Source organism: Aspergillus brunneoviolaceus, assembly GCF_003184695.1.
Source record: "Aspergillus brunneoviolaceus CBS 621.78 unplaced genomic scaffold BO95scaffold_4, whole genome shotgun sequence".
Classification (NCBI taxonomy): Eukaryota; Fungi; Ascomycota; class Eurotiomycetes; order Eurotiales; family Aspergillaceae; genus Aspergillus; species Aspergillus brunneoviolaceus.
Genome location: NW_020290734.1, coordinates 526,903 through 549,880, shown reverse-complemented (window position 1 = coordinate 549,880; position 22,978 = coordinate 526,903). Strand labels below are relative to the sequence as shown.

At 53.0% G+C, this 22,978-nt stretch overlaps 12 protein-coding genes across 12 annotated transcripts; 9 read left to right on the top strand and 3 right to left on the bottom strand.

Annotated features, from left to right (window-relative positions):
• Positions 1-353: 353 nt before the first annotated feature.
• Positions 354-2,450, top strand: BO95DRAFT_351976 (choline transport protein; the record flags this gene model as incomplete). Its single annotated transcript, XM_025582106.1, has 8 exons — positions 354-500; positions 559-629; positions 736-865; positions 918-990; positions 1,051-1,428; positions 1,490-1,509; positions 1,557-1,886; positions 1,941-2,450. The coding sequence occupies 8 exons, from the start codon at positions 354-356 to the stop codon at positions 2,448-2,450; spliced, it is 1,659 nt and encodes a 552-aa protein (XP_025447169.1).
• A 45-nt stretch (positions 2,451-2,495) lies between these two features.
• On the top strand, positions 2,496-3,323 carry BO95DRAFT_352190 (GNAT family N-acetyltransferase; the record flags this gene model as incomplete). The annotated part of the gene is made up of 2 exons (XM_025582122.1): positions 2,496-2,823; positions 2,911-3,323. Coding segments are annotated over 2 exons (741 nt in total), but the record flags the coding sequence as incomplete, so codon positions are not given.
• Positions 3,324-5,088: 1,765 nt separating this feature from the next.
• On the top strand, positions 5,089-5,391 carry BO95DRAFT_459127 (uncharacterized protein; the record flags this gene model as incomplete). The annotated part of the gene is made up of 2 exons (XM_025588623.1): positions 5,089-5,306; positions 5,367-5,391. The coding sequence occupies 2 exons, from the start codon at positions 5,089-5,091 to the stop codon at positions 5,389-5,391; spliced, it is 243 nt and encodes an 80-aa protein (XP_025447167.1).
• Positions 5,392-8,934: 3,543 nt separating this feature from the next.
• BO95DRAFT_510700 (uncharacterized protein) lies at positions 8,935-9,705 on the top strand (the record flags this gene model as incomplete). Its single annotated transcript, XM_025591374.1, has 1 exon — positions 8,935-9,705. One exon carries the CDS (start codon positions 8,935-8,937, stop codon positions 9,703-9,705), a length of 771 nt encoding a protein of 256 aa, XP_025447166.1.
• Positions 9,706-10,034: 329 nt separating this feature from the next.
• Positions 10,035-10,784, bottom strand: BO95DRAFT_427558 (uncharacterized protein; the record flags this gene model as incomplete). The annotated part of the gene is made up of 2 exons (XM_025584803.1): positions 10,035-10,505; positions 10,686-10,784. The coding sequence occupies 2 exons, from the start codon at positions 10,782-10,784 to the stop codon at positions 10,035-10,037; spliced, it is 570 nt and encodes a 189-aa protein (XP_025447165.1).
• Positions 10,785-11,732: 948 nt separating this feature from the next.
• BO95DRAFT_159061 (uncharacterized protein) lies at positions 11,733-12,489 on the top strand. The gene has a single exon (XM_025580714.1). It carries the CDS (start codon positions 11,828-11,830, stop codon positions 12,257-12,259), a length of 432 nt encoding a protein of 143 aa, XP_025447164.1. The 5' UTR covers positions 11,733-11,827; the 3' UTR covers positions 12,260-12,489.
• A 598-nt stretch (positions 12,490-13,087) lies between these two features.
• Positions 13,088-13,774, top strand: BO95DRAFT_438433 (DUF2945 domain-containing protein). The gene is made up of 3 exons (XM_025585515.1): positions 13,088-13,376; positions 13,463-13,575; positions 13,641-13,774. The coding sequence occupies exons 1-3, from the start codon at positions 13,328-13,330 to the stop codon at positions 13,704-13,706; spliced, it is 228 nt and encodes a 75-aa protein (XP_025447163.1). The 5' UTR covers positions 13,088-13,327; the 3' UTR covers positions 13,707-13,774.
• A 1,762-nt stretch (positions 13,775-15,536) lies between these two features.
• On the top strand, positions 15,537-16,784 carry BO95DRAFT_510697 (uncharacterized protein; the record flags this gene model as incomplete). Its single annotated transcript, XM_025591373.1, has 1 exon — positions 15,537-16,784. One exon carries the CDS (start codon positions 15,537-15,539, stop codon positions 16,782-16,784), a length of 1,248 nt encoding a protein of 415 aa, XP_025447162.1.
• Positions 16,785-17,057: 273 nt separating this feature from the next.
• BO95DRAFT_510696 (MARVEL domain-containing protein) lies at positions 17,058-17,825 on the bottom strand (the record flags this gene model as incomplete). Its single annotated transcript, XM_025591372.1, has 1 exon — positions 17,058-17,825. Exon 1 carries the CDS (start codon positions 17,760-17,762, stop codon positions 17,058-17,060), a length of 705 nt encoding a protein of 234 aa, XP_025447161.1. The 5' UTR covers positions 17,763-17,825.
• A 1,225-nt stretch (positions 17,826-19,050) lies between these two features.
• BO95DRAFT_498165 (RTA1 domain-containing protein) lies at positions 19,051-20,099 on the top strand. The gene is made up of 2 exons (XM_025590913.1): positions 19,051-19,281; positions 19,349-20,099. The coding sequence occupies exons 1-2, from the start codon at positions 19,101-19,103 to the stop codon at positions 20,023-20,025; spliced, it is 858 nt and encodes a 285-aa protein (XP_025447160.1). The 5' UTR covers positions 19,051-19,100; the 3' UTR covers positions 20,026-20,099.
• A 301-nt stretch (positions 20,100-20,400) lies between these two features.
• BO95DRAFT_470320 (arsenic resistance protein) lies at positions 20,401-22,214 on the bottom strand (the record flags this gene model as incomplete). Its single annotated transcript, XM_025589512.1, has 5 exons — positions 20,401-21,054; positions 21,132-21,218; positions 21,288-21,430; positions 21,499-21,704; positions 22,198-22,214. 5 exons carry the CDS (start codon positions 22,212-22,214, stop codon positions 20,401-20,403), a joined length of 1,107 nt encoding a protein of 368 aa, XP_025447159.1.
• A 28-nt stretch (positions 22,215-22,242) lies between these two features.
• Positions 22,243-22,956, top strand: BO95DRAFT_438432 (putative arsenate reductase (Arc2); the record flags this gene model as incomplete). The annotated part of the gene is made up of 3 exons (XM_025585514.1): positions 22,243-22,496; positions 22,554-22,668; positions 22,726-22,956. Coding segments are annotated over exons 1-3 (446 nt in total), but the record flags the coding sequence as incomplete, so codon positions are not given.
• Positions 22,957-22,978: the final 22 nt, after the last annotated feature.

The window sequence follows — 22,978 nt, the reverse complement described above, 5'->3', positions numbered from 1 at the left end:
ATTGACTTTGTCCTACACATTCTGGTCCCGGGTCTGGCTCTGGCTTTCCTCGCCAGAGGTCGAATGACAAGTCGGCCATGGGTGGTGGCACAAAGGTCTCCCCAGGCGACAGGCATCTTGGTTAAACCGTAAGCCCCGCACCTTGTCCTACTTTGCCGATCGGACAGCCCGATGTTGGATCAGGGGCCCAGGTCAGCCATCCCTTTCCTCTGTCAACTGTTGGAATCTCTCTCGGTGGTTTTCCGTTTTTCTGTTATGTTCTTTCCGTTCCTTTTCCAGAAATCGAATCGGGTCTGTTCTTGCATGCCCATCCTGCTCACCATCCAATACTAGAACCAACCCCCTCCGACAAGATGCGCGAGCGCTCCCCAGCTGAAAGTGTGGTCGAACTGACCTCAATAGTGGTCGAGGGCCCTTCTGTTCTCCATCGGGGCAATGTGGTCCTCTGTACGCGGGATGCACTCGAGTTAGCCCAGGTGGGAAAGAGGGAGATCCTCAAGGTAAGTCCTACAGTTGGACATATGCCATCATCTACTTGTCAGCTGACCCATTTGACAGCGCAGATTCGGACTGGCCAGCACGGTGGGATTTGCCTGCAGCCTGATGCTCACATGGGAGGCCTTTCTTATGTTCGTTGCCACACATTGCTCAGTCGACCTAAATTGACATGAAAATAGTAACTTCGGCGCAGGCCTGCCAAAGTATGGTTCCCCGATTGCCGTGCTGACATGAAAGGCTCTGTGTTGGTATTAATCTCGTTTCTAGTGGAGGGCCAGCCGGTCTGGTCTATGGCTATATGGCCGTTTGGATCGGCTTCATCAGCATATTTACTGCATTGGGGGAGCTGGCGAGCATGATCCCGTCGGTAGGCTTCGACTCCTGCTACCCGTGATCACCATCTGACATAGCATCCGCAGGCCGGTGGTCAATACCACTGGGCGAGTATCCTAGCACCCGAGTCATCGAAGCGATTCATCAGCCATGTCACCGGTATGTCAATGCATCTTTTCAACAACATAAAATCACTTTCAGTTCTAATTCAAGGCGAAGGCTCAATCTGCATTATCGCTTGGACAGCTGTTCCAACAGGGGCGGTGTATGTAGCCGGGAGCATCCTGCAGAATGCGGTTGCGATGAAACGTCCAGAATACGAACCTCAAGGCTGGCATGTAACGTTGATTATGTGGGGGATTCTACTAATCTGCGCGATCCTGAACACCTGGCTAGGAATGATTCTGCCCGTGCTGGAGGTCTTTATAGGCATCGTCCACGTGCTTGGCTTTTTCGCGGTTCTCATACCGATTGTCTATCTAGGTCCCAAGGCTGACGCCAGGTCAGTATTTGTCCAGACCTTCAATGTCGGCGGTTGGCGCGATATCACATTGGCCACATTTGTGGGTTTAAAGGGAATCGTTGGCGCTTTTTTAGGTATGTCCGGCGGCCCGTCCCTTCAGCGTGGTAACTAGTTATGAGAGCTGACGTAAACCAGGCACAGATGGCGTGGTACATGTAAGTCTTTACAGACGGCTCGTTCGATTCCTTACTGATACTCGCAGATGGCGGAGGAGGTCGCGAATAGTACCATGGTAGTTCCACACTCGATGCTGTTTGCCATTGCCATTAACGGAGTCCTTGGCTTCGCGATGCTGATCGCCTTCCTGTTCACGGCGGGAGATCTGTCCGCCGTTCTCAAATCGGACGCTCCGTATCCCTTCATGCAGATCCTCGAAAGTGCCACCCAGAGCACGGGGGCTGCCATTGTGTTCTCAAGCATGATCGCGATCATGCAGGCCTGCTGCGGACTCGGCGGAATTTCTTCCGGGAGTCGCATGCTGTGGGCCTTCTCGAGAGAACAGGCCCTTCCAGGCTGGCGGTGGATTCTTCAGGTACGCTGCAGTCTGCTTACCTGCCTGACCCTCCCACTAATTAGACCTCTACAGCTCAATAAGCGAACATCGGTTCCTTTCCACAGCATCTGCGTGATCGTCATCGCAGCCGGCCTCATCGGCCTCATCAACATCGGCTCGTCGGTAGTGCTGAACATCGTTCTTTCGCTGCTGATGGAGGCATTCTTCTTCTCTTACGTCATCCCCCTATCCCTGCTCCTGTATCGCCGCGTCAAAGGACACATTTCTGAACCGCAGCAGGGTGGAGGTAATAATAAAGGCTTTGTCTGGGGTCCTTTCCGGTTGAGGGGGTGGCTAGGCATAGCGAACAACATCTTCGCGCTGGTCTTCTCGGGCATCGTAGTCATCTTCGGATTCTGGCCTGCGAGCAGCCATCCGACTCCATCGCACATGAACTACAGCGTAGCGATCTTTGGCGGGGTGTTGATCCTGGCGGTGGGGTATTATCTGGGATGGGGGAGGCAGCATTATATGGGACCCTTGGCCGAGGTTGAATTTACGGCGGGAACCGTGGAACAAAGAAGGGGCGAGAGGGGTTTGTGAAACCAAGACTCCTGCTCGGCCTTAGGCTGACAGGACACCTTGTCATACAGACCAATCTTCACCCTCTGCCACGCCATCACCGGCCCGACTGCCGCCGACCGCGCGCACGACATCGCCCGCGACACCGACCTCCACTGGGTAGCCCACGAACGCAACCCAGCCTCGCACTACATCTACGCCCTCGACCCGACCACCGGCCGCGTCGCCGGGGGCTGCGAATGGACCTTTCACCACACGAACCCGTTCCCCGAGGGCGTGGTCCGCGTCCCGTGCACCTGGTACCCCGAGGGATCGGAGGTTGCAGAGTTCGCATCCCACGTATTGACGCAGTGTCTGTTGCCGCGGCGGGCTTGGTTTCGACGGGCGCATGCGGGTTCGTGATTCTCCTTTCTGGTTCTTGGGGGAACTGTACTAGAGGAGGTGGGGTGTTTGCTGACTGGCTACTTGGGTATCTGTATAGGGGTCAATCGAATGGGCGTGCACCCGGACTACCGTCGTCAGGGAGTGGGACGGATGCTGATGCAGTGGGGCCATGAGCGAATTGACGCGTGGGGGTATGAGTGTTTCATCGAGTCCGGGGCGATGGGAAGGTGGCTGTACGAGGAGTGCGGGTATCGGAGGGTGATGGCGTTGGCGCTGGATTGTCACCGGAAGAATCCCAGTGCGGAGTGGGAGAGGCTGATGTTTGAGTATCGGTCGGTGGGGATGTTGTTGCTGTGGAGGCCGCCCGGGGGAGTCTGGGATGAGCGGGTGCCGGCTGGGCCGTGGGCGGTGACGGAGGGGACCTGGCACGAGGTCGGGGTCGAGCGTGCGGATGATACGAGTACGTCGATGGAGGATGCGCAGGTCGAAGAGGATCTCGGACCCTGCTAGGTGGTGGATGCAGCCTGGATGGGTGGTGGTTGTTCGGCTTGGCTGGTGTTGGCTGATCGCTCACTCTGGACTCGAAAGTTCCGGAATCTGGGGGGAGTTAGTGGTTGTCGTGTATTGAGTCTACACGGGGCTAAGAGGTTGGTAGGCATGAGATGAAGAGTCTCCGTCAGAGTCCCACCCGAAAGCAAGAACGGATTCTGCGGTGGTGATATAACATAGTGTCCGGAAATCTAGGTTGTCTTTCTGGTCGATTGACGTTTGCGAGAATGTTGGGCTAACGTCATTGACATGTTGGGAAGGGAAATCCAGGGCTCCACCGCTGCCTTACACAAACTCAAACTGAACCAAAGGATGATTGTCAAAGTTTTTTTCTCCTTGACTTTGCAACGTCACATCCTCTGTGTTGATGTCGCGTAATCATTGATGAATATGTGGCAGTGGGACCTGAGTGATGTTACTCGTAAGTGCTGCCGGTAACTAGAATGCATATCAAGAGTCAAGGAAATGGGTGTTGCGCATTACTCGGTCGGGAAAAGCCGGTTTTGTTCACTTCGCATCACCACCGATGCCGAATCCGGACACCCGCCACACCAACTGGACAGCCACAGTTTCCCTTCCCAAGCAAGACCTTCCGCTTGACAACAACACCAGGAAGCATACGTTATACGTATACGTATACACCCGTATACACCCTGAGTATCAGCATGAAAGAGCATCTGCTATTTTAAGAATCCATCTCAAACCAAGGTTCGCCAGGGGTATGACATGAGACCAACAGCATCCCTCACATCATGCCTCTGTCATATCAACTGATTCTGCAAGGGCACACCCAGGGCTCACGCAACTCAAACACCTGACTGACTCCTTATCTTATCGTGGAGTGATCCACGGCATCGGCCTCGGCCCGCTCTGGCCCAAGGGTCAGAGCTTCCTGGCCACACAATCAGCACGCTTTCGGAACCTTAATTGCAGAATTCAGAAGGTCTGCCGGTTGCAGACAGGTTGGGGAGCTGCATATCAGCGGGTTGGGTGGCAGCCGGCGTAGAAAAATCTAGCATGATTGCGCGGTCGCACGCAACGGGTAGGTAGTCTATGTCGTTTGTCTGTGTTGGGCAGCATTGGCGACCGGGAGGACGCCGCGACCGTGCCGATATCAGCATACAATTACCATATCAGAACGACTCAAGGGCAATTATCATTAGGTAGAGGATACTCAGAGTCGGCTAGCACGGCGTTCCAGCCCAGCCTAGCTGGATGGTGGTGGTCGGGTGAGCCGAAGAGTTTTTTTCCTTGCGCGGGAGATTTTCTTTCTATGCGCGGTTTTCGCACAGGGGGCCGGGCGGGTTTCCTTCTGATAAGAGTGGCAAGTTTGGCGGAGAAATTGTTAAGGTTCGCTGCGGTTCTAGATGCCCCACTATACTCAAGGAAGCATAGACTGGCCCTGACAGCTTCGATCCCAACGGTCTAGGTCCCCCTTTCCGGCCATCTCGCCTCTCGGATCGATTGTGCCGCGTAAGAAGAAAATTTTGATCGGGTGTATGATTCACTACACCATAGCATAGATACTGTGTAGTTCTATCAGGAGATTATCCTAAGGGGTCAGAAAAAAGTTATATAAACGCTTTGTCGAGCTGGTCCTCCTCGACTTTCTTTTCTCTCATCATCCAACAAAGCATTTTAATTCTAATACCTCCTCCTCTTCCAAACCATACAACAAACACCAAAGCCCATCCGGGTTAATTTCCGCCACACACAACCTTTCAAAATGACTATCCCCTTCCCCATGATCGGCCCCGAGAGCTACGGCCTCTACACTCGCCGCGCTGCTCCTCGCAACGTCGCAGAGGACGCCCTCGCCAAGGAGCTCGAGTCCACTGATGTCTCCCGCGGCCAATTGGGCTCGCGCAGCTCCTCCGCTGCCACTATGGCCACCACTTCCACCACCTCTTCATCCTCCAGCTGGAGACAGAAGCTTTCTCAAAAGTGAGTTCCTTCCTTCATCTTACCATCTGCATCTACAAAATGCTAATGACTTGAAAACAGGTACAAGAAGTTCCACTTCGCTTGAGTCTCCATCCGTCATTGTGAAATACATTACAACCACATCACGAAACCAACAAAACCACCATCATAAATAATCAACCATGAAAACCACTGAGCATATCCGCTCTGATACGACATATAACGGCATTTTCGGAGGAGTCTAGAAGGTTATGAGCGGGGCGGAGAGTTTCTTTTTCACCAGTGAAAACTTTTTTAATACCTGTTAATACTTAATTTTGTCGGCGGGCATGTATATATGAACGCTTTAGACTTACATATTCATTTCACTTTACCTCCGCAATAATTCAACGAACATTACTTCCATCTCGAAACATTGTTATTCTTCTTGACTTGCGAGATAACCACAGTTTTCTGCCTAGGGATAATTTTGTGGAAAACGATCGTTTTGCCAATTCGTAGTGCATGTCATTCGTCTGGATGAAAACCGATCTCACCTACCAATTTTCCTATCGCGGAAATGGTCGCTGTTACAAGAGATGGTATTATCTTCGAGTGTTCACTCCCAATCCCTGATGCCGATCCCCTGGTACCCCTGGCCCTACCAAACACTAAGCAGCGCGAAAGAAGAAAAAAACTCACCTGGTCATATGCTTCTCACACTTGAGCGTAGCGTAGGGGACAGGGGGGACCGGGTCGATCGGTTCCCAGCGGGAACGGCGGCATCGTCAGGGCCGTTAGCCAATCCAAGCATACAATTGCTAATGCCAATTGTTTCTTTTTTCGGAACAGCGACCGTGCGCAGGAGTCGGACGGGATTTTTTCCTTAGCGTCCGACTCTACGGGAATTTTCGCGTGGCGAACTTGGATTCTCCGACTGGCTTAGTGGGCTCCACATCCCGATTATCCAGGCTCTTCGTCTCGGTCGGTGAGTCAAAGCGCGAGGCACCGCAACGTGCGGTGGAAGATAAGGGAACCGGTTTTCATGTTTGCTTTACTCAATTGATCCGCTACCTATCGGTCGAGAACAATGGTAGGATATGCCGATCATTTCGGGATGTTCGAGGATGCGAACCGGAGTTGATAACTCGGGGTGTTGGGAAAAACCAAGCTTTTGGGGTGTGGCCCGGTGAGAGGATTGGGTTCATTTTTATCTCTTGTTCGTTTGCCCTGTTAGGGCGTTCTCAATGATTAAAATGCCTTGACTAGAATGCCTTGCTTCTTCTATACCTGCCCTGGGGTTATGTGGTCTCTAAATTGAAGGCCCAGCCCCACTTTCTGCTACCATGGTAAAGGCCATGCGTTTGGAGAGTATAATTCTGATGCAATATGTATCCACACCGAAGCAGGTCCACCAACTCTGCATGTAATCCGGATGCATGCAAGAGTAAGAGGCCTCATACCAGAAGAGTCTAGTCACATGATATGTTATGATGTTCACTTTCTGGATTGACTTTGTGTTATCGATACAAACAACACAAAAGGGTCAACTATAGATTCCTAAAGACCGCATTATTGAGCAGTATCGGGAGTAATCCGGCCACGTTATCCGACGCGATCCACTAGGCGAGGTGCCCACATTAGCGCTGCCAGTTCATCAACCAACCACCAAGAATTCTATAAATGGTTCCATATTGCCCGATCCTCTCTCATGATACGGTCTACAAGCAGCCCCGGGTCACAATCCTCGACCGGCAACTGGGGCCTTATTGATTCAGCACCACTCAGCGTGACTTTGCGATGACCTGGGCTTCAGGCTGCATAGACATCATTCCGTACCATTTCCGTGTCGGTGGTGCTAAGTGACTCCAGATCGGGCTTCTTGAGCGGCCGTATAGCAGCTATTCATCTAGCAGTGTGCTGGATTCCTTTAAGAAGTAAGGATGCTAGCCCACTACAGGATATCATAAATTTTAGTAAGTACCAAGGCCGAAAAACGATCAAGCCTAGATCACTACCACCATGGTTTTATATATATATATATACATATATAAAATTACACTAACCTAGATTACCTAGTCTACTAGTGTCCTGTATGTCAAATAGCTAACAGAAGTATAGTTATACAGGAATGAGTGGGGGCAAAAAAGGCCCCGGAATGCAATCTGTAGTACCGGGTTCGAGGTAAGTTGCCGGCCCCAGCCTACAGCATGGGGCTTCGGCGACAGTAAATTGACTGCGGCAGATGCCGGAGCGGCAGAATACCCGAAGATGGTAAAAAAGTATTTTAAACAGAATCAGAGGCCAAGTGAAAGTATATATCAGATAGGTGGAGAGCTGACTTGAGCCTTTACTACATTATTACCTTATCATATCAAGCTTATCTTACTTACCCTTCAATTGGTACTCGTTCCTTATACCAATAAAAATGGGAGTCGAGTACGCAGTGGTTTGTATGGCCACTCCCGATGTAGAACAAGCTATGGATACTGGAGATGTAAAGGGCCCCATTCGAGAATCATACACAACACAAATTCAACAATCGATGAATCAATCATACCCAAGAAGGAACTCTATTTGTGCATAGCCCACACTAAGATAAGGCAATGATTCAATGGAGATAGCCTGGCATTCTCTAATGAACAGAGAAGCAGTGTACAGCACTCATATGATTCTCAGACACTCCCACGATCGTTGGAAGGAGAATGTCAAATCTGGTACGAGGGAGCGATTGTTCTTGCTAAGCCAGCCCTTGGGTCGAGCTTCAATAGGATTTTTCCGTGTTGTTGACATGATTCCACGCGGAGATGGCAGTATACACGAATTGTTGGTATAATAAGGTCTCCTTGTCGATACTTGAACGAAGATCTTCTTACTGGACGAGAAATGGACTGGGCGCATATAGTCACACTTGTGGCGGGCGAGTACATTCCTGCAACTAATAGCCATCACCAGAAGACCAGAAAGGGTTTCGGTTCGCTCTTTGAATATCAGGTGTGGCATTGATCGAGGTGGTTGGATGAATTGCAAGCAGTGCGCACTGAACAACGAATGAAGACACCCAATACCCCGAACAGAGCAGAAGCAGAAAGTGTTCATCTAGCTCGGGCCACGGACAGCACTCGATAAATTCTTGCTGGTCCATCGGCGCACATGTTGAAGATGAAAGGAAGAATTCGATGGAGGTCTCGAGGTGCGCTGCTGGCCACCAGTGAGGTCCTGCCATATAGCTGTGTCAGTCTTCGGAACACCTTGTTCACCTTGCTTTGAGCTTCTTTAGCCAGACGCAGGTAGCGGATACTGCTTTGTTCTAGATTTGTGTAGAAGGATCCTCTTTTCTTGCATCGCACAGCACAATGAGTGCTAGGGGCAAAGGATTGCACGTCATTGTTGCTATGTCACAGATAAACCATTCCTTTCTCTTATTCTTCAATCCACTTAGCTGCAACCATAACAGTGTAATCAATTGGAAATTCCCATCAATGTCTCCTTCAACTGCATTTGGGACTTGAAATGCGAGCGCTATCGCTGCTCCTGCACTAGCTATATATAGAATCACGCGCCGTCGACTGCGACACCCCACCGCCATCACGACCACCTTGACACTATCAAATCAGGACGCAGGGCACCAATCAACACAAGCTGTTGCTCCTCTGAGGAAAAAGCCACCATGTCGTCGGGACAAACCTTCTTCAAGATGCTCCCTGGTCCGCCGCTCGATTCCGTTCGAGTCAGGCACCTGCAAAGCAGGCCGGACTACTGGGATAACGAGAAGATCAGGGCCATGATTGAAAAGAGCATGGAGCGCCCACCGCGAGATGCAGATCGCATTCCCCAAGCCGAGGCCACAGCTAAGATCTGGACAGCCATTGTCGTCGACACTCTCAGCGTTCCGCCCTCAGTCAAGGACCCTAAACCTGACCAGGAGCCCCAGCGCCTCGAGGTCGACATCTGCCAACTTCGCAGTACCGACTGGGAGTCGCGGCACGAGGGCCCGCTGGCCGTCATCCTCACCCGCGCCAGATCGAAGGACGCGCCCGACCGCCACACCCCGGCCGTGCCCTTTCTCCAAGTCTTCTGCGTGGGCGGGACGGAGCCGCCCACGCTGGACGAGGCGCGCGCCCTAGCGGATTGTTGGGTGCCGCGCCAGAGTCGGTGGGAGATCCGGGAGGCAGGCGGCGCGTTTATCCTGGCCAGGGGCCACCGGATGTCGATCTTCCAGTGGAGACCGGAGTGTTCCGACTGCGACCCGGACGAGTTGACCCTGTTTCCCTGGTACGGCGGGGACATAGACCATGGGTACCGCTGCCTCTGGCATGACCACGAGGAGGTCGAACAGCTTATGAAGACCCTGCGTCGCCGGATCCAGGATTGCCCCATCGCGCACGAGCACCGGCCGACTAAGGATTGCTGCGTCGCAATAGAGTCTGATTCTGAATGAGCGGCTATCACTCGTCCCGCTCGCCCACTCTCCTCGTGTCTGAGCAGCTGAGGGCTTGGCCCGAACTTTCCAAATTTGTATTATCAATGCATATCTGATCTTATAATTTCTTTCCTTTCAGTTCTGAATCCCCCTCGCTCTTGCAATTTGTACTTGTATATTACCCCGCCTGTCCACGCAACAACTAAATTACTGTACCTTCAGTCAATTCTCGCTATAAATCCTATCTAATCCACCCTCGTACACACTGGAAGAGGCAGATATGTACAGAGAGGAAGGACTTCTCCGTGGCTGCGCCCCGGACCTCATTCACGCACAAAGCGTCGCCATCACTGAGCCACCGACTGAACCACCGACTGGACCACCTGATCCAACTCCTCCACCTCCAGCCCCAGCCGGGCATTCCAAGAACCCCCGGGCACGCGGCTCCAATCGCCGTAGGGCCCATCGGGGAACCTTCCCAGTCCGGCCGCCAGGTTCAGGATCCGCGCGCCGGCCAGATCCCTCTGATTGAAGCGCTCCGTGCTCTCTTCGATCAAGGGCTTCAGGTCCACGCGCTGGACAGCCCATTTCTCGCCCCCTGTCGCCCGCTCGAGCGCCGCGAGGACCTCGTTCTGCGTCACCGTGAAGGACTCGACGTAGACGTATTGGTTCTTGGTCAGCTCGGCATGTCGGAGGATGGCAATCAGGGCCCGGCCAATCTGCGAGAGAGTGCTGACGGAGGCCGGGATGACGCCGTCGTCGTTGATGGTGGCTTCGTGGTCCTGCAGGTTGAAGCCCAGAAATCCGATCTTGAAGGCCTATTTCCGAGAGAACCGATATTAGAGATCTGTCGCGAGAGTGGAAAGAGAATTGCAGATGAGAATGGAGAGTATCTTGAACGGCGTTTGGGATAGAGGGGTAGATGAACCCCATCCGGGAACCATCAACGTAGGATACAGGGGGAGGGGAGAATAGTAGACACGACAAAGACAACTCACATAGTCAAAAAAGGCGCCGGTGATGACCGTCGTCGTCCAAATCATCTGATCTTCCCTCGCTCTCAAGTAGTCGACCTTGGCTTTCTTGCCCTCCAACATACTACGGGAACAGCCGAACAGCCAGGTTCCTGGCGGCCACGATGCCCACGACCAATCGACGGAGATGACTACACATGTGTCTTGGATAACTCCTTGCCAGGCCAGAGCTTAGATTTCACCCCACGTCGTATCTGCTGTGGCAACGGGGGTACGCGAGAGGATAATGAAATCGATTTTCCTGATCCCTGCCCTCTAGCAGACACCTGCACGATATTACGGGCATATTACTTCTATCACACATGTCGTATCCTGTCCGGGTTTGACTCGCCGACAAACCCTTTGCGCGAATGGGTTTCCAAGCTCTCAACACAAAACGATGTGGTCCATTCCTGTGTCCTGTCAATATCGGCCGCTCATATTTCACAGCAGGAGCACGGAACCAGTACACTGGCATTGGGCCATCACACGCGTGCACTCTCGAGCCTGGCAGCCGAGGTTGCGAGTTTAAGTGGTTCGCTGCTCGAGTCAACTGTACCGGATACTGAGAGGAAGTCAGTCGCAAGAAGGAGTGAATCCATGACTGCATTGCTCTTTGGTATTACCATATTCGGCATGACCGCGGAATGTTGGATATTTCTGTTTTTTTCCCTTCTCCATGTTTTTTTCTGTCATGATGTCTTCTTTTTCGGTTCCTGATTGTTAAAGAATCGTTCCGCTCTTGCTTCATGTGTAAGACCTTGCATGGAAACGCCAGCTAACGTCGGCTCAACTCCTGATCTTGGCATGATTCCTCGTCGCTTGGAATCCAACACCTGCAGGCGGCACGGGCGATCTTCCGAGCATTATACTCACACCCAGGCGTATCACTCGGGATCAACGCACGATGGCTCGGCGTCCCGCGCGCCTCTTCCATTCCAGACCGTTCCCATCGCGCTGATGCTCCGGCTGCCGCTGCCGCTGCCGCTCCGCAGCACTTCTTGGCCGGCGCGTTGGCCTACTGGGAAGCCCTGACATTTTTCGTCGTGGACCAAGAAGACCTCGAGGGGGCCGAATACCTATTCGCCTCTCGGCTGCGTGTGAGCCATCAAGGTGCAACTCGAGGGATGCGTAAAGATCCCCATCCGTGGAGCGGGATCTCGCCGGAGCTGTTCATCTACCTCTCGGCAATCGGTGCGATCGCCAGACGATTTCATTCTCTGGGGAGGGATGAGTCAACCTATATGGCAGCAGGCGGAGGAGGCTCGACTGCACTCCAAGTTCAGGCGCAGCGTAACGATCTGCGCTCACGTGCCGGGCGACTCAAAGAATTGGTATCGCAGTACCAGGTCTCACCTCCTGGAGCTGTGCGGGAAACCGGTGACGCACTTGCGCCCGCCAACCATTTCCGCACCCTGGCGAGAGTGTACCAGCTTTCAGCCCTGTTGGAACTCTATCGAATGTTCCCTGAGTTGGACCAGCAGGACGATTCTGCGTCTGGGTCGTGGCTGTCTCCGCATGAGGCTGCCTTGGAGGAGGGTGTGGAACACGAGCATTGACGAAGACAATTGCATGCGCGGGCGATTAGCATCCTGTCGTTGATTGCCTCTATCCCCGAGACCTCGAGCACGCGGGCAACTCAGATATTGGCTCTGGTGATTGCTGGGAGCGCACTGCAGCCTTTACCGGTGAACGATGGCGTGGACGTATTGTCTTCAGGGAGAACGTCAGGGGCTGGTGCGGGAGGAGGTATCACGCCACCGTCTTATGCTACTCCGACTACTATGCCTATTACTACACAAGCCGACATCCAACATTGGAGAGCGTTTGTGGCCGATCGGCTTCAAAATCTAGCTTGCTACGTCGGCCTGGCGACCGTGCAACAGGCAGCCAGAATCGTGGAAGAATCCTGGGCTCGAGCAGACAGCCAGGCGGCCGTAGCGTTGGTCGGGCACGGGGCGGCGCGAGTCATGTCTCAGCGGGGTCTGATTGTACATCGGATCGACGTGATGATCGAGTGTGGGCTGGAGACTATCTTGGGCTAGAAGGCAGATTGCGATTCGGAGGTGACACACCTCGTTGGTAGGGAGGGGTACGTTGCCCATCCTTCTCGCACACTAATGCTTCAGGATAGAAACTTGCTCGCTGTGTTTTGATGGGATCCGTGGAAGGTTTCATTTCACTTTCTCACAATTAAGCTCAAGAACCGCAGCGAACAATCAAACTATACCTCAGCAGAAATGCCCCGCGCGGTACGTACGTACTGTACATGTGTAGCTGTAGGGTTCATCGATCGATGAACCCCACCCGATCGCCGGATCGATCGGGCCCCCGCGCGCCATTACCACGGAACCACCCCGATAATGTCACCATGCGTCAACAATGACCACAATTGACCGAATCGAGTGGTCATTCTAGAATCATAGCTACGTTCCTTTGATCCGCCAGATTGACGTCAAGCTTACATTGATCTACATGTGAATTATTCCACCGCCCCGGATTGAGCATATATAAGCTCTCCGCAATCTCTATCTCAATCGGCTCAATCAATCAAAGCTTATTGTCTCAAACACCGATACCGGCAATTCAATCTTCTACTGACTCAATTATATTCCAGACAAGCCAACATGCCTCAGTACAGCAACGGCCAGGCTATCCGCTACAAGCCCGTCGGCGGTACGATCCCCTTTCTCTTTTCCTTGATCACTTGAATAGCCGCCCCGCAAACCACACAACAATGCAGAACTGACACCCACGCCCAGGCCCCAACTCCAACACTTCGGAGAGCGTCGGCACGATCAAGTCCGTCTTGACCGAGCCCGGCATGCAGGCAGACCGCAACGTCGATGCCAGCGAGGAGAACCCCCGCTATGAGGTATGTTCTGCAGGACATGTACAAACACGTAGAACGAGAACTAATTGCTAACCACATGATACCAGGTCGAGAACCAGAACACGGGCAAGCTGACCAGTATCTACGAGAAGAACATCTTGGGCAGTGCGTGAGATGATGATGTCGATGTATTACGTGGGATATGAGGCTTTACGTCAATGATTTAATGTTACGATTCGATAGGATTAGATAATGCAGAGTAACAATCATCTGATATCTTTTTATTGCGCTGGTCAGTGAGAATATCCAGTCTCCTGGCCAATCTTCTGTGAGATCTGGTATCTCCTGTTTGGAGTCTGGAATGACATGGAAGTGGGTTACCACCACACAGCCAGAGCTGCCCACCTGTGCTTTCTATCAAGGCATTCACCAACGCATTCCTGTACAAGTATCAACATGTCATGTGATTTTCCTTTTATCATTGGAAACACAAGGTAGGAAATCAACTCTCTTACAAAAATAGGCAAATGGGTAGTAAATGTTGTATACACCAGTTTAAGCTCTACACTATAATCAAAGTCTGAATTTAAGGCCTTGCTAACTGCCTTTCGAAGCAAGCAAGGAGTCTCCAGACCCTTTTAGCTGGACCTAAAAGCTCTCCTGACACATTCCCAAGTAGGAAAGGGCCCCCAGTTATCTCCCCAGGTAGTAAGCAACCGAGGCCGCCACTCCAGATACATTCCTAAACAAGCAAGGCTTCTCCAGCAGCACGGCCACGATAGAACTGCACATAAGCCTTGGCGACGGTGACAGCAAGAGACACCAAGAATTGCGAAACCGCTAGTTCCACTTCAGCTGGGAGATAAAGTTGAGAGACTGCTGCGTCGGCGGGAACGGGCCCAGGGTGGGGATCGCCTTGCCCATCTTGGCGGGGGATGCTGCCTGCAAGCGGTAAGAAGTGGCTGTGCCGTGCATTGGCATTGCTCATTAGTCTCTTCCTAGCCAATAAGCTACCCGTAGATTCTCTTAGTGCCATAAAGTGACAAGCAGTTTTGATCCATAGCGGAAAGCGATGAAGGATTCCTACCTTACTCAGCGGCAACCCCGACGCCTGCTGTACTCGAATCGCACATGGAACTTACACATTTACCTAAAGCCGAGACATGTACCGGAGACTCTTTTGCATGGATGTAATGACGGAGCTTGGGGAGCCTGGGGGAATGTGCGAGGTTTCCAGCGCTGTCAAAATTAGCGTAGCTTCGCAGTTGTCTATAGCACAGGCTTGGCTTTGCCGATGGCAAATCCCGTCTAGCGAATTGTGATTAGGCTCGCACCATACGTCTTCACTAGCCAGCCCTGTATCCACGAGTCAGCCAACAAGGCTTCGCCTAAGACGTAGACGAGGACTCGCTAGAACACCTTGAATTCTGCCATGCACACATAATCTCGGTCCTAAGCTCGTACTCGTATAGGATCGTACTCCGTATGCACGTGCCATTCGATTATTTTTGGCAGGAGTGTGGGGCGGGCTAAGACCACGCAGCTCAGTACAGCAGCCAATTTGTCTCGGTCTTGAAATCGCGCCGACAATTTCAACGTCGAACAATCTCTACTTTGCTGAATACTCAAGACAAATTCGACTCTTACCAGAGCTTGGCTTTGCTTCAGCATGCATCGTCTAGAGAAAACGTACTTCTCCATTCAGAAATCAGCCAACACTGGACAAGGGTTGAGTCTAATAATGGCACAAAGAAGTTCATACTGGGCATCTAGTACTAGTTGGGAAACCTCTCGGTAGTTCACGACACTGTGCGTGAGTAAATGCTTGGGAGGCGCCGTGACACAGAAGGTATCCACTTCCAGGCACCGATTCACCGACAGAAGTGAACAAAGAGTGGTCGTTGTCGAGATTTTCAGGGGCACATATGCAAAGACTATTAAACCGACAACAAGGCAGATGCGACAATGGCAGAATCTCCAGACCCAGTGTTCGCGTTGCTATCATGTCATTTCTTGGATTCGTTCTCTTTATCTGCTATCTCTACCTCACCGGTACTATTTTCTTCGATGGAATGCACTATCTGCTCCATCGCTGGGCACGGTCAGAGTGGAAGATCCTGCGCCAGCTCTCCCGCTACCACCAATACCATCACCTCTACTACGGACGCTTGCTCCAGTTCAACCCCAAATACACCAGCTTAAATGCACGGATCGCCCTTCCACTCGAGCTCTTTTGCCAACTGCTGGGGAGCGTTATCGGGTGGTTGCTTGCGAGAGCGGTCTGGTTGTCCCCGAGCAGTCATTCCGATCGCAGGACTCTGCTCCTTGTCCTGCTCATCCAAACGGGGCGAGCCCTAGCCGTGATCTTCAATGACGGAAAGGACTCCAACCACATCTCCTACAACACAATTCCAAAAGACTGGAGCTGGGCTTTCGTGGGCCCCGAGTATCATGCCCTGCACCATCATTACCCGGACAAGTACATGGGATCGGCGATCAAGGTCTTCGACTGGGTGGCGGGCACGGCATACTCTCTTCGCGGCAAGACCGCTGTTATGGTCGATGGTTCCGGAGAGTTTGGACAGGCGATGGAAAAGCACCTCCTAGGGGAACGGGTCAAATGCGTCCACAAGCTGAGTTTCAAGTTAGGCTGCTCGCAACAAGACAACGCTCGCCTGCTCACCATGCTGGAAGAGGCGGACATTCTCATCCTCGCGCACGACACGCAAAGCATAGCTGGCACAGAGCCAAACTTCACATCGTCCATCCAGCTGGTTCAAGAGTTCCTGCGATTCAAAGCGACACGCAGAGGCAAGGTGCTCCCGGAGATTTGGTATCTTGGTTGCGAGTCGGAGCTGCTCCTGCCGTGGGGAATCATCCATGCCCGAAAAGATTCTGTTCCAGCCAAGCCATCCTTCCTGCCTTATGCTCGCTCCCTTTATCGTTCCTCGCAAGTTGTCTATCGCCATATCGTGCTTCCAGCATACCACCACCCGACAACGAGATTTTTTGCGTCGCCCGACTGGGTTGCCCATGCGGTGCTGTGGTGGATCCGCCGAGGAGCTCACTTTGTTCCGGTGACTTGGACCGGGCGGGCGTATTCGCACTTTCTACCGCTGTTGTTCGGCAATGCGGTAGACATGGATTGGACGAACGAGGGGAAGGATATGCGCAAGGGCTTTCCTGTATTGAAGAAAGACGAGTTAAGGTGTATTCACAAAAGGGGAGAAGACTGCATGGCCAGGGCCTAGAGATACTTTCATTATAATGGCATTCAAGTACATCTACCATAATCCTTTGTGTCCACCAATAAGACATACAAACCCAGTGAGCCATTCGTTGTGCGTTCATGGTTAAGTTTATCGGCTGGAAAAAAAAATCGGACAAACACGATAAAACCAAGAGCCCTGTATACCTGATTACGCATCATCCAGCTGCTCCCATTCGCCATAACATATAACATTCTGTCATCGAGTCATTCCCTTAGCCAGTCGTCCAGTAATCGTGCTTATACCTGTTTGATTTCACCGCAACCCTTTCTCAACCTGGGCGAGCCTCTCTTTCTCACAGTAAGGCGGCGGAGGACTGTCCGCCTCGCCCGCCACCAACCGCTCGACGGCCTCCGCATAGTTCGCCAACGCCTCCGTCTCATGCTGCTTTCGTGTCGAACTGCCAACCATCACATTCTCCACCTCTGGACCCCTGACTGCCCCCGCACAATCACATCCCTTTGCACAGCGAGAACTCTTCCGCGCCCGAACACACCAAACCAGCCCCATGACCGTCGTCCCCAACCATAGCACCATATTCACGAGATCAATCCAGACCGCTACCCTCATCCGAAGCAAAGAAGTCGTCCTCTCACGGTACAATAGCTCCACATCATCAGAGATGTAAATCGTCCCGAAGACTCCCGTCTGCGCGAGCCAGAGAACAAAGAGCACGAAGTCCCAAGCGGACCAGGCCGCGACCACCCGCTTCCGCCCCAGCGTGCAATGGACAACGGCGGTCACGGCGGAGAGGCAGGCGACGGTTTGAGCGAAGATCCATTCCGAGGAGGCGCGAGATCGCGTTTCGGTAGCATGGGCCAGGTCGACCGCGTAGAGGGCGGCGACGAGCACCGCGAAGATGAGTTGGAGGGTGCGGATGATGGCTCGCGTAATGACACTGGATGAGGGTCTTGCGTCGGGATGGAGGCATCGGTGAATGCTTTCTTCTTTGTCCTTCATTGTTTTCTTTTCTCTGGTGCTGTTTGTTCTGGATGCACTGCGGTGTATGGCGTTGTGATAGAGATGAAGGGGTAGGAGCACTCGGGTGGATTTCAAAGAATGACGGGAGCAGACGGGGTGAATAAAACTGGGCACGCCTCCCACAATATATAGGCATTTAGGTATGTGATTTGATTCAAAATCTAGATTTGTACTCCACCAGCGAGTCTGATCAGACAGGGCAGCCTACAAATAGGTTTAGAGTTTCGGCAGTTGTTCTTGTAGGTTGTCCCCATGCGGTAATTCTCTCGTACTCGCGGACAAAGTGACCCACTTTATCGGACTTCCCCCCACTGCAGGCTTCTCCTGCAACCATGATCGAGAATTTCGCAACGTTTTTTTTTTTCTAGAGTGGTCAGGTATCAAATGTCACAGAATTCTCATCGGCAGTGATTTCAATATTCTGTCCAGTGGAAACGGAGTGGATGGTGTGAGATCATCCTCTGTGCTATTTTTACAACTTTGTCGTCATCCTCAAGTTTGAGACGCCGAATAGATGCACGGTAGAGATACCGAGTCTGGTAGATTGAGCCCTAAGGGTTGTCTGGTACTCTGGTGGGTGGTATTGAAGTTTACACACGACTAAGCGCCTTCGCAATCTACAAGTTTTTACCTTTGCTTCCATACAGTAAGCGCGGAATTTGAAACAAGAGGAATTTTCAACACCATCACCTAGAGTTGGTTTGAGTGACAGGCCACGGCTCGTAAACAGCCGCGCGGGCTGGAACGGACGCGGGGCTGTCTCTGTGTCTATATATGTACCAGCTAAGCTACTCCGAATAAGCATATTCTACCCCCTCAACTCAATCTTCAAAAGGATACTAATACCCATTGTGTAATTGGTATCGCTCCCCACACCTTCATTGATCAGTGAAGCTTATATCGGTCACTGAAAGTGGTCGTCGGAGCAAAGTACTCACCAAGTAGATAGTGCTGCTGTGGAGCTTACAGGCAAAGTGCAATTAATCGAAAGAATTTAAACCACTTGACAGGTTGTATGATCTTATCAGGAACAGTGACCGGTGCCTTGACAGCACCATGGACGCAATGTTTTTCAGGGCTTAAAATAGCGTCGGGTGCTCTCCGGCCTCATCCCGAGATATTACCCGATCAGGAAATGACGCCGTATTCGTACCTTCAAGCTTCCTTGGCGATTGACATTCAACCCCCGTCAAGAAAAGGCTATATAGGTTTCAAGTTCCGTTCTGAGTGATGAAAACACATCCCTTACATCTTGGTCACTCTCGCCTATCTCGCCTCTACCGATTCCAACGCAACTTCAACACCGCCGAACGCACGATGTCCGCCGCGCCTCTCGCGCCCCGAGGGCAAGCCTCCTTCGACCTCTACGCCTACAACCCCTCCGCCGCCGCGGGCTGGGCCTTCGTCGTGATCTTCGCTCTCGGCGCCGCGGTGCACCTCTTCCTGATCTTCCGTCTCCGCGCGTGGTTCTTCATCCCATTCCTGCTGGGGTGTATCGGTGAGTTGAACTCCTTCAACACAGCCAAGTCTGGCAACGCACCGGCTAACATCCACCAAACCCACAGGCGAAGCCTTCGGCTACTACGGCCGCGCGTGGTCGCACAACCACATCCGCAACGGCAGCCCGTACCTGCTGCAGCTGATGCTGATCCTGGGGTCGGCGCCGCTGCTCTCGGCCAGCGTCTACATGACGCTGGGGCGGGTGGTGCGGGCCCTGCACGCCGAGTCGGCGACGGTCATCCGCTCGACGTGGATGACCAAGATCTACGTGCTGATCGACATCGGCAGCTTCGTGTGCCAGATGATGGGGTCGGCGATGCAGGCCAGCGGCGACGCCGACGGGGTGCGGACCGGCCAGCGCGTGGTGATTGGGGGCCTGGGGGTGCAGCTCGTCGCTCTGGGGTGGTTCCTCGTCGAGGCCGGCGCGGTGCATCGCCGGCTTGGTACGAGGCCGCCGTCGGCCGCGGCGCGCGACCCTGCGGTGCCGTGGTCGCGCACGATGTGGACGTTGCATGCGGTCACGGGGTTGATTACGGTGCGGAGCGTCTATCGGCTGGTGGAGTTTTTGGCGGGCACGGACAGTGTGTTGAGTAAGAAGGAGGCGTTTTTGTATGTCTTTGATGCGTCGTTGTTGGCTGTTGCTGTGTTTGCGTTTGCGGCGGTGCATCCGGGGAGGATGTTGCAGGTGGTCAGGAAGATGGGGCATGATGGGTTGTTTGATGGGGTCGTTATGTTGGACTAGGTGCTTTACTGGGATGTGTGGCTCGTGCTTTTGCTTCTGGACTGGCTGGTCCCGGTCTTGTGTATGTTGCTGGCATGAAGATCTTTGTTTTGGATGGGAGTTTGGGGTATGTGTCCTTCTAATAGGTACACATGAAACCTTTATTTTGGCAAGTCGGGATTTATTCACTTTCGAGATCGGATTGCAGACACCAAATTCTCTATGCTTCGCTATGTGTTAGAGCTGTATCGCAGGAGCTATGCGATTCTAAGAGCATTACCAAGATTTATATTATCTACATTACTGTATGTATAACGCGGTCTAGGAACCATCTTCCACATCTACCAGTATCTCCACCGCATCGTAGCTTGGATGGGAGGCAAACCTTATAATTTACTAATCCTTCCACCCGACCCTCCTCGCCACCAGTTTCACAGCATACACGAGCCCCAACAGCACAGGCACCTCGACCAGCGGCCCGACCGTCGCTGCCAGCGCCTGATTACTATCGGCCCCGAAGGTCGCGACCGCCACCGCGATCGCCAGCTCAAAGTTATTGCTGGCGGCGGTGAAGCTCTGCGTCGCCGCCAGCCGGTACCCGAACCCCAGCCGGTAGGCCACGAGCAGCGTCGCGAAGAAGATCACCGCGAAGTAGACGATCAGCGGCGCCGCGACCCGCACCACGGACACGATCTGATGCACCACGTGCCGGCCCTGCGAGGCGAACAGCACCAAGATCGTGAACAGGAGCCCGATGAGCGACCACGGGCTCGCCCACTTCAGGAACACCTCGTCGTACCACCGGGGGCTGGTGGCCCAGCGCAGCGCGAACCGCGTCACCACCGCCGCGCCCAGCGGGATCCCCAGGAAGACGGCGACGGATTGCGCCGCGGTGGCGTATTGGAAGTCGATGTTCTGGTCGCCGCTGATGACCCGGATGAAGAAGACGCCCATCGGCGCGAAGAGCACCATTTGCAGGAGGGAGTTGACCGCCACGAGGATCGCGCAGTATTCGCTGTCGCCGCCGGCGAGGCCTGTCCAGATCAAGACCTGGGGCTTGTTAGGGTTTGGCATGATACGAGTTGGATATCACGTGTTGTGTCTTCCGGGAGGAGGGGGCCGCTTACCATGGCAATACATCGGGCCAGTCCGACTAGGATGAGTCCCTGGCGTAGCTCGGGTTCGTCTGGGAGGAATGCCCAGGATAGGGCCAACTACATTACAGCCCTTGTTAGCGGTACAATGGCAAATATGTGGGTTTGGGTAGGGAAGGAGGAGAGTACCATGAAGAACGGAGCAATAATCCAGTTGACGATCAGACTGAAGGCGATCTGGATCCAGATCTGGCGGGTCTTGAAGACGCGGTGCAGGCTCTCGAAACGCACTTTACAGAGAATCGGGTACATCATCACCAGGAGGCCAACGGCTAGCGAACTTTGATTATGATCACGATTCAAGGTAGAGTCGGGTGGCATCACCAGGAAGCTTTCTTACCGATAGGCACTGAAACGCCGACAAACTTCCCTTTCTGGAGCGCAGGCCCCGTACTGGGGACGAAGTTTCCCAGGATGATGCCGATGGCCATGGCCAGGAAGATCCACACCGCGAGAAAGCGGTCCAGCAGGCCGAGGCTCTTGAACGCGGATGTTTTCACCTGGGGTGAGTCTAGCGTGGTTGCATCTGCTTGTTTCTCGATGTCGCTGGGCGGGCAGGATCTTAAGTCTTCACCAGTGTTCACTGGAAACTGGTGTTCAGCCATCGCTGTGGTTGCACAGAGCGACCCAATGCCGGTAGGATAGGAGCAAGAATGTGGCTCGTGAGGCTGTTTACAATCGAGGGGGGATGAAACAGCTATCAGCAATGATAGTGGCTGTAGAAGGTAGTAGATGAGAGACACAATGTGTAGAACCAAGCTTGATGAGTGCCCCCTCCTCGATACTCGATAATTTCTACTTCTGCACAACTATGTTGGGGCAATACGGGGTGCTGCAAGTGAATGTCACTGGTCGACGCTGATTGGTTGGGTGATATAATGTGTGGGTGTAGGCTTGCCCCACTGAGCCCGCTGGCACGAACCCGCACTGATTGAATCTGATTGAAGCATCCAGAACCCTCTTGTGTCTAGCAAATGACAAGCCGCGGGTGACATCCTGCATCGCGATGCCGCTACCCCAGCGCTGCCGTAGACTCTACCTGATGCGAAAACTCATGCCTTAGGTATCTCCATACTTTGCTTCTTGTCTCCCAGCCTCACAATCCCAAGAGCAGAACTCGCGTGACTTTTTTCCTGTCACCATTATTCTTATATTATTGACTCAAACAACCACTGAGCCACGATGACCGCCCCTGCTATCCCCTGGCATGCAGTCTACCCCGCACCGCGAAGCGCAGCGGTCGGCATCTGTCGCGAAGAAGTACTGCGATGGTTCCGCGCCGGCAAACAAGCCGGACGCGATTTTTTATTGGTCGATCTACGCCGGACGGACTTTGAGGTAGAGAGAAATATGAAGATGAAGGCCGAGGCTAACTAACGCTGACACCTACCGCAGGGAGGGACGATCCGAGGATCCATCAACCTTCCAGCTCAGAGTCTTTACCCGACGATCCCAACGGTTTTTTCTCTGCTCAGCCAGAGCCCTGTGAAGGAGGTGGTCTGGTATTGTGGTTTGTTTACCTCACCGCAATTACGAGCAGCAAAGCATGACGCTGATTGGGAACTAGGTTCCTCGAAAGGACGCGGCACGCGGGCCGCCAGTTGGTTCGCCGACTACCTCGAACAGCAGGGAGAGACCCGGCTGAGGAGTCTCGTCCTGGAAGGGGGCATCAAGGGCTGGGTTGCTGCTGGGGAAGAATACACGGATCTGATGGATGAATATGACGCTTCTGTCTGGGCTAAATGAATACACAGCATATGGTAGCGATAGCCAGTTGGGGGTGAAAATATGTACTGATCTAAGTAGTCTATTAAATGCAG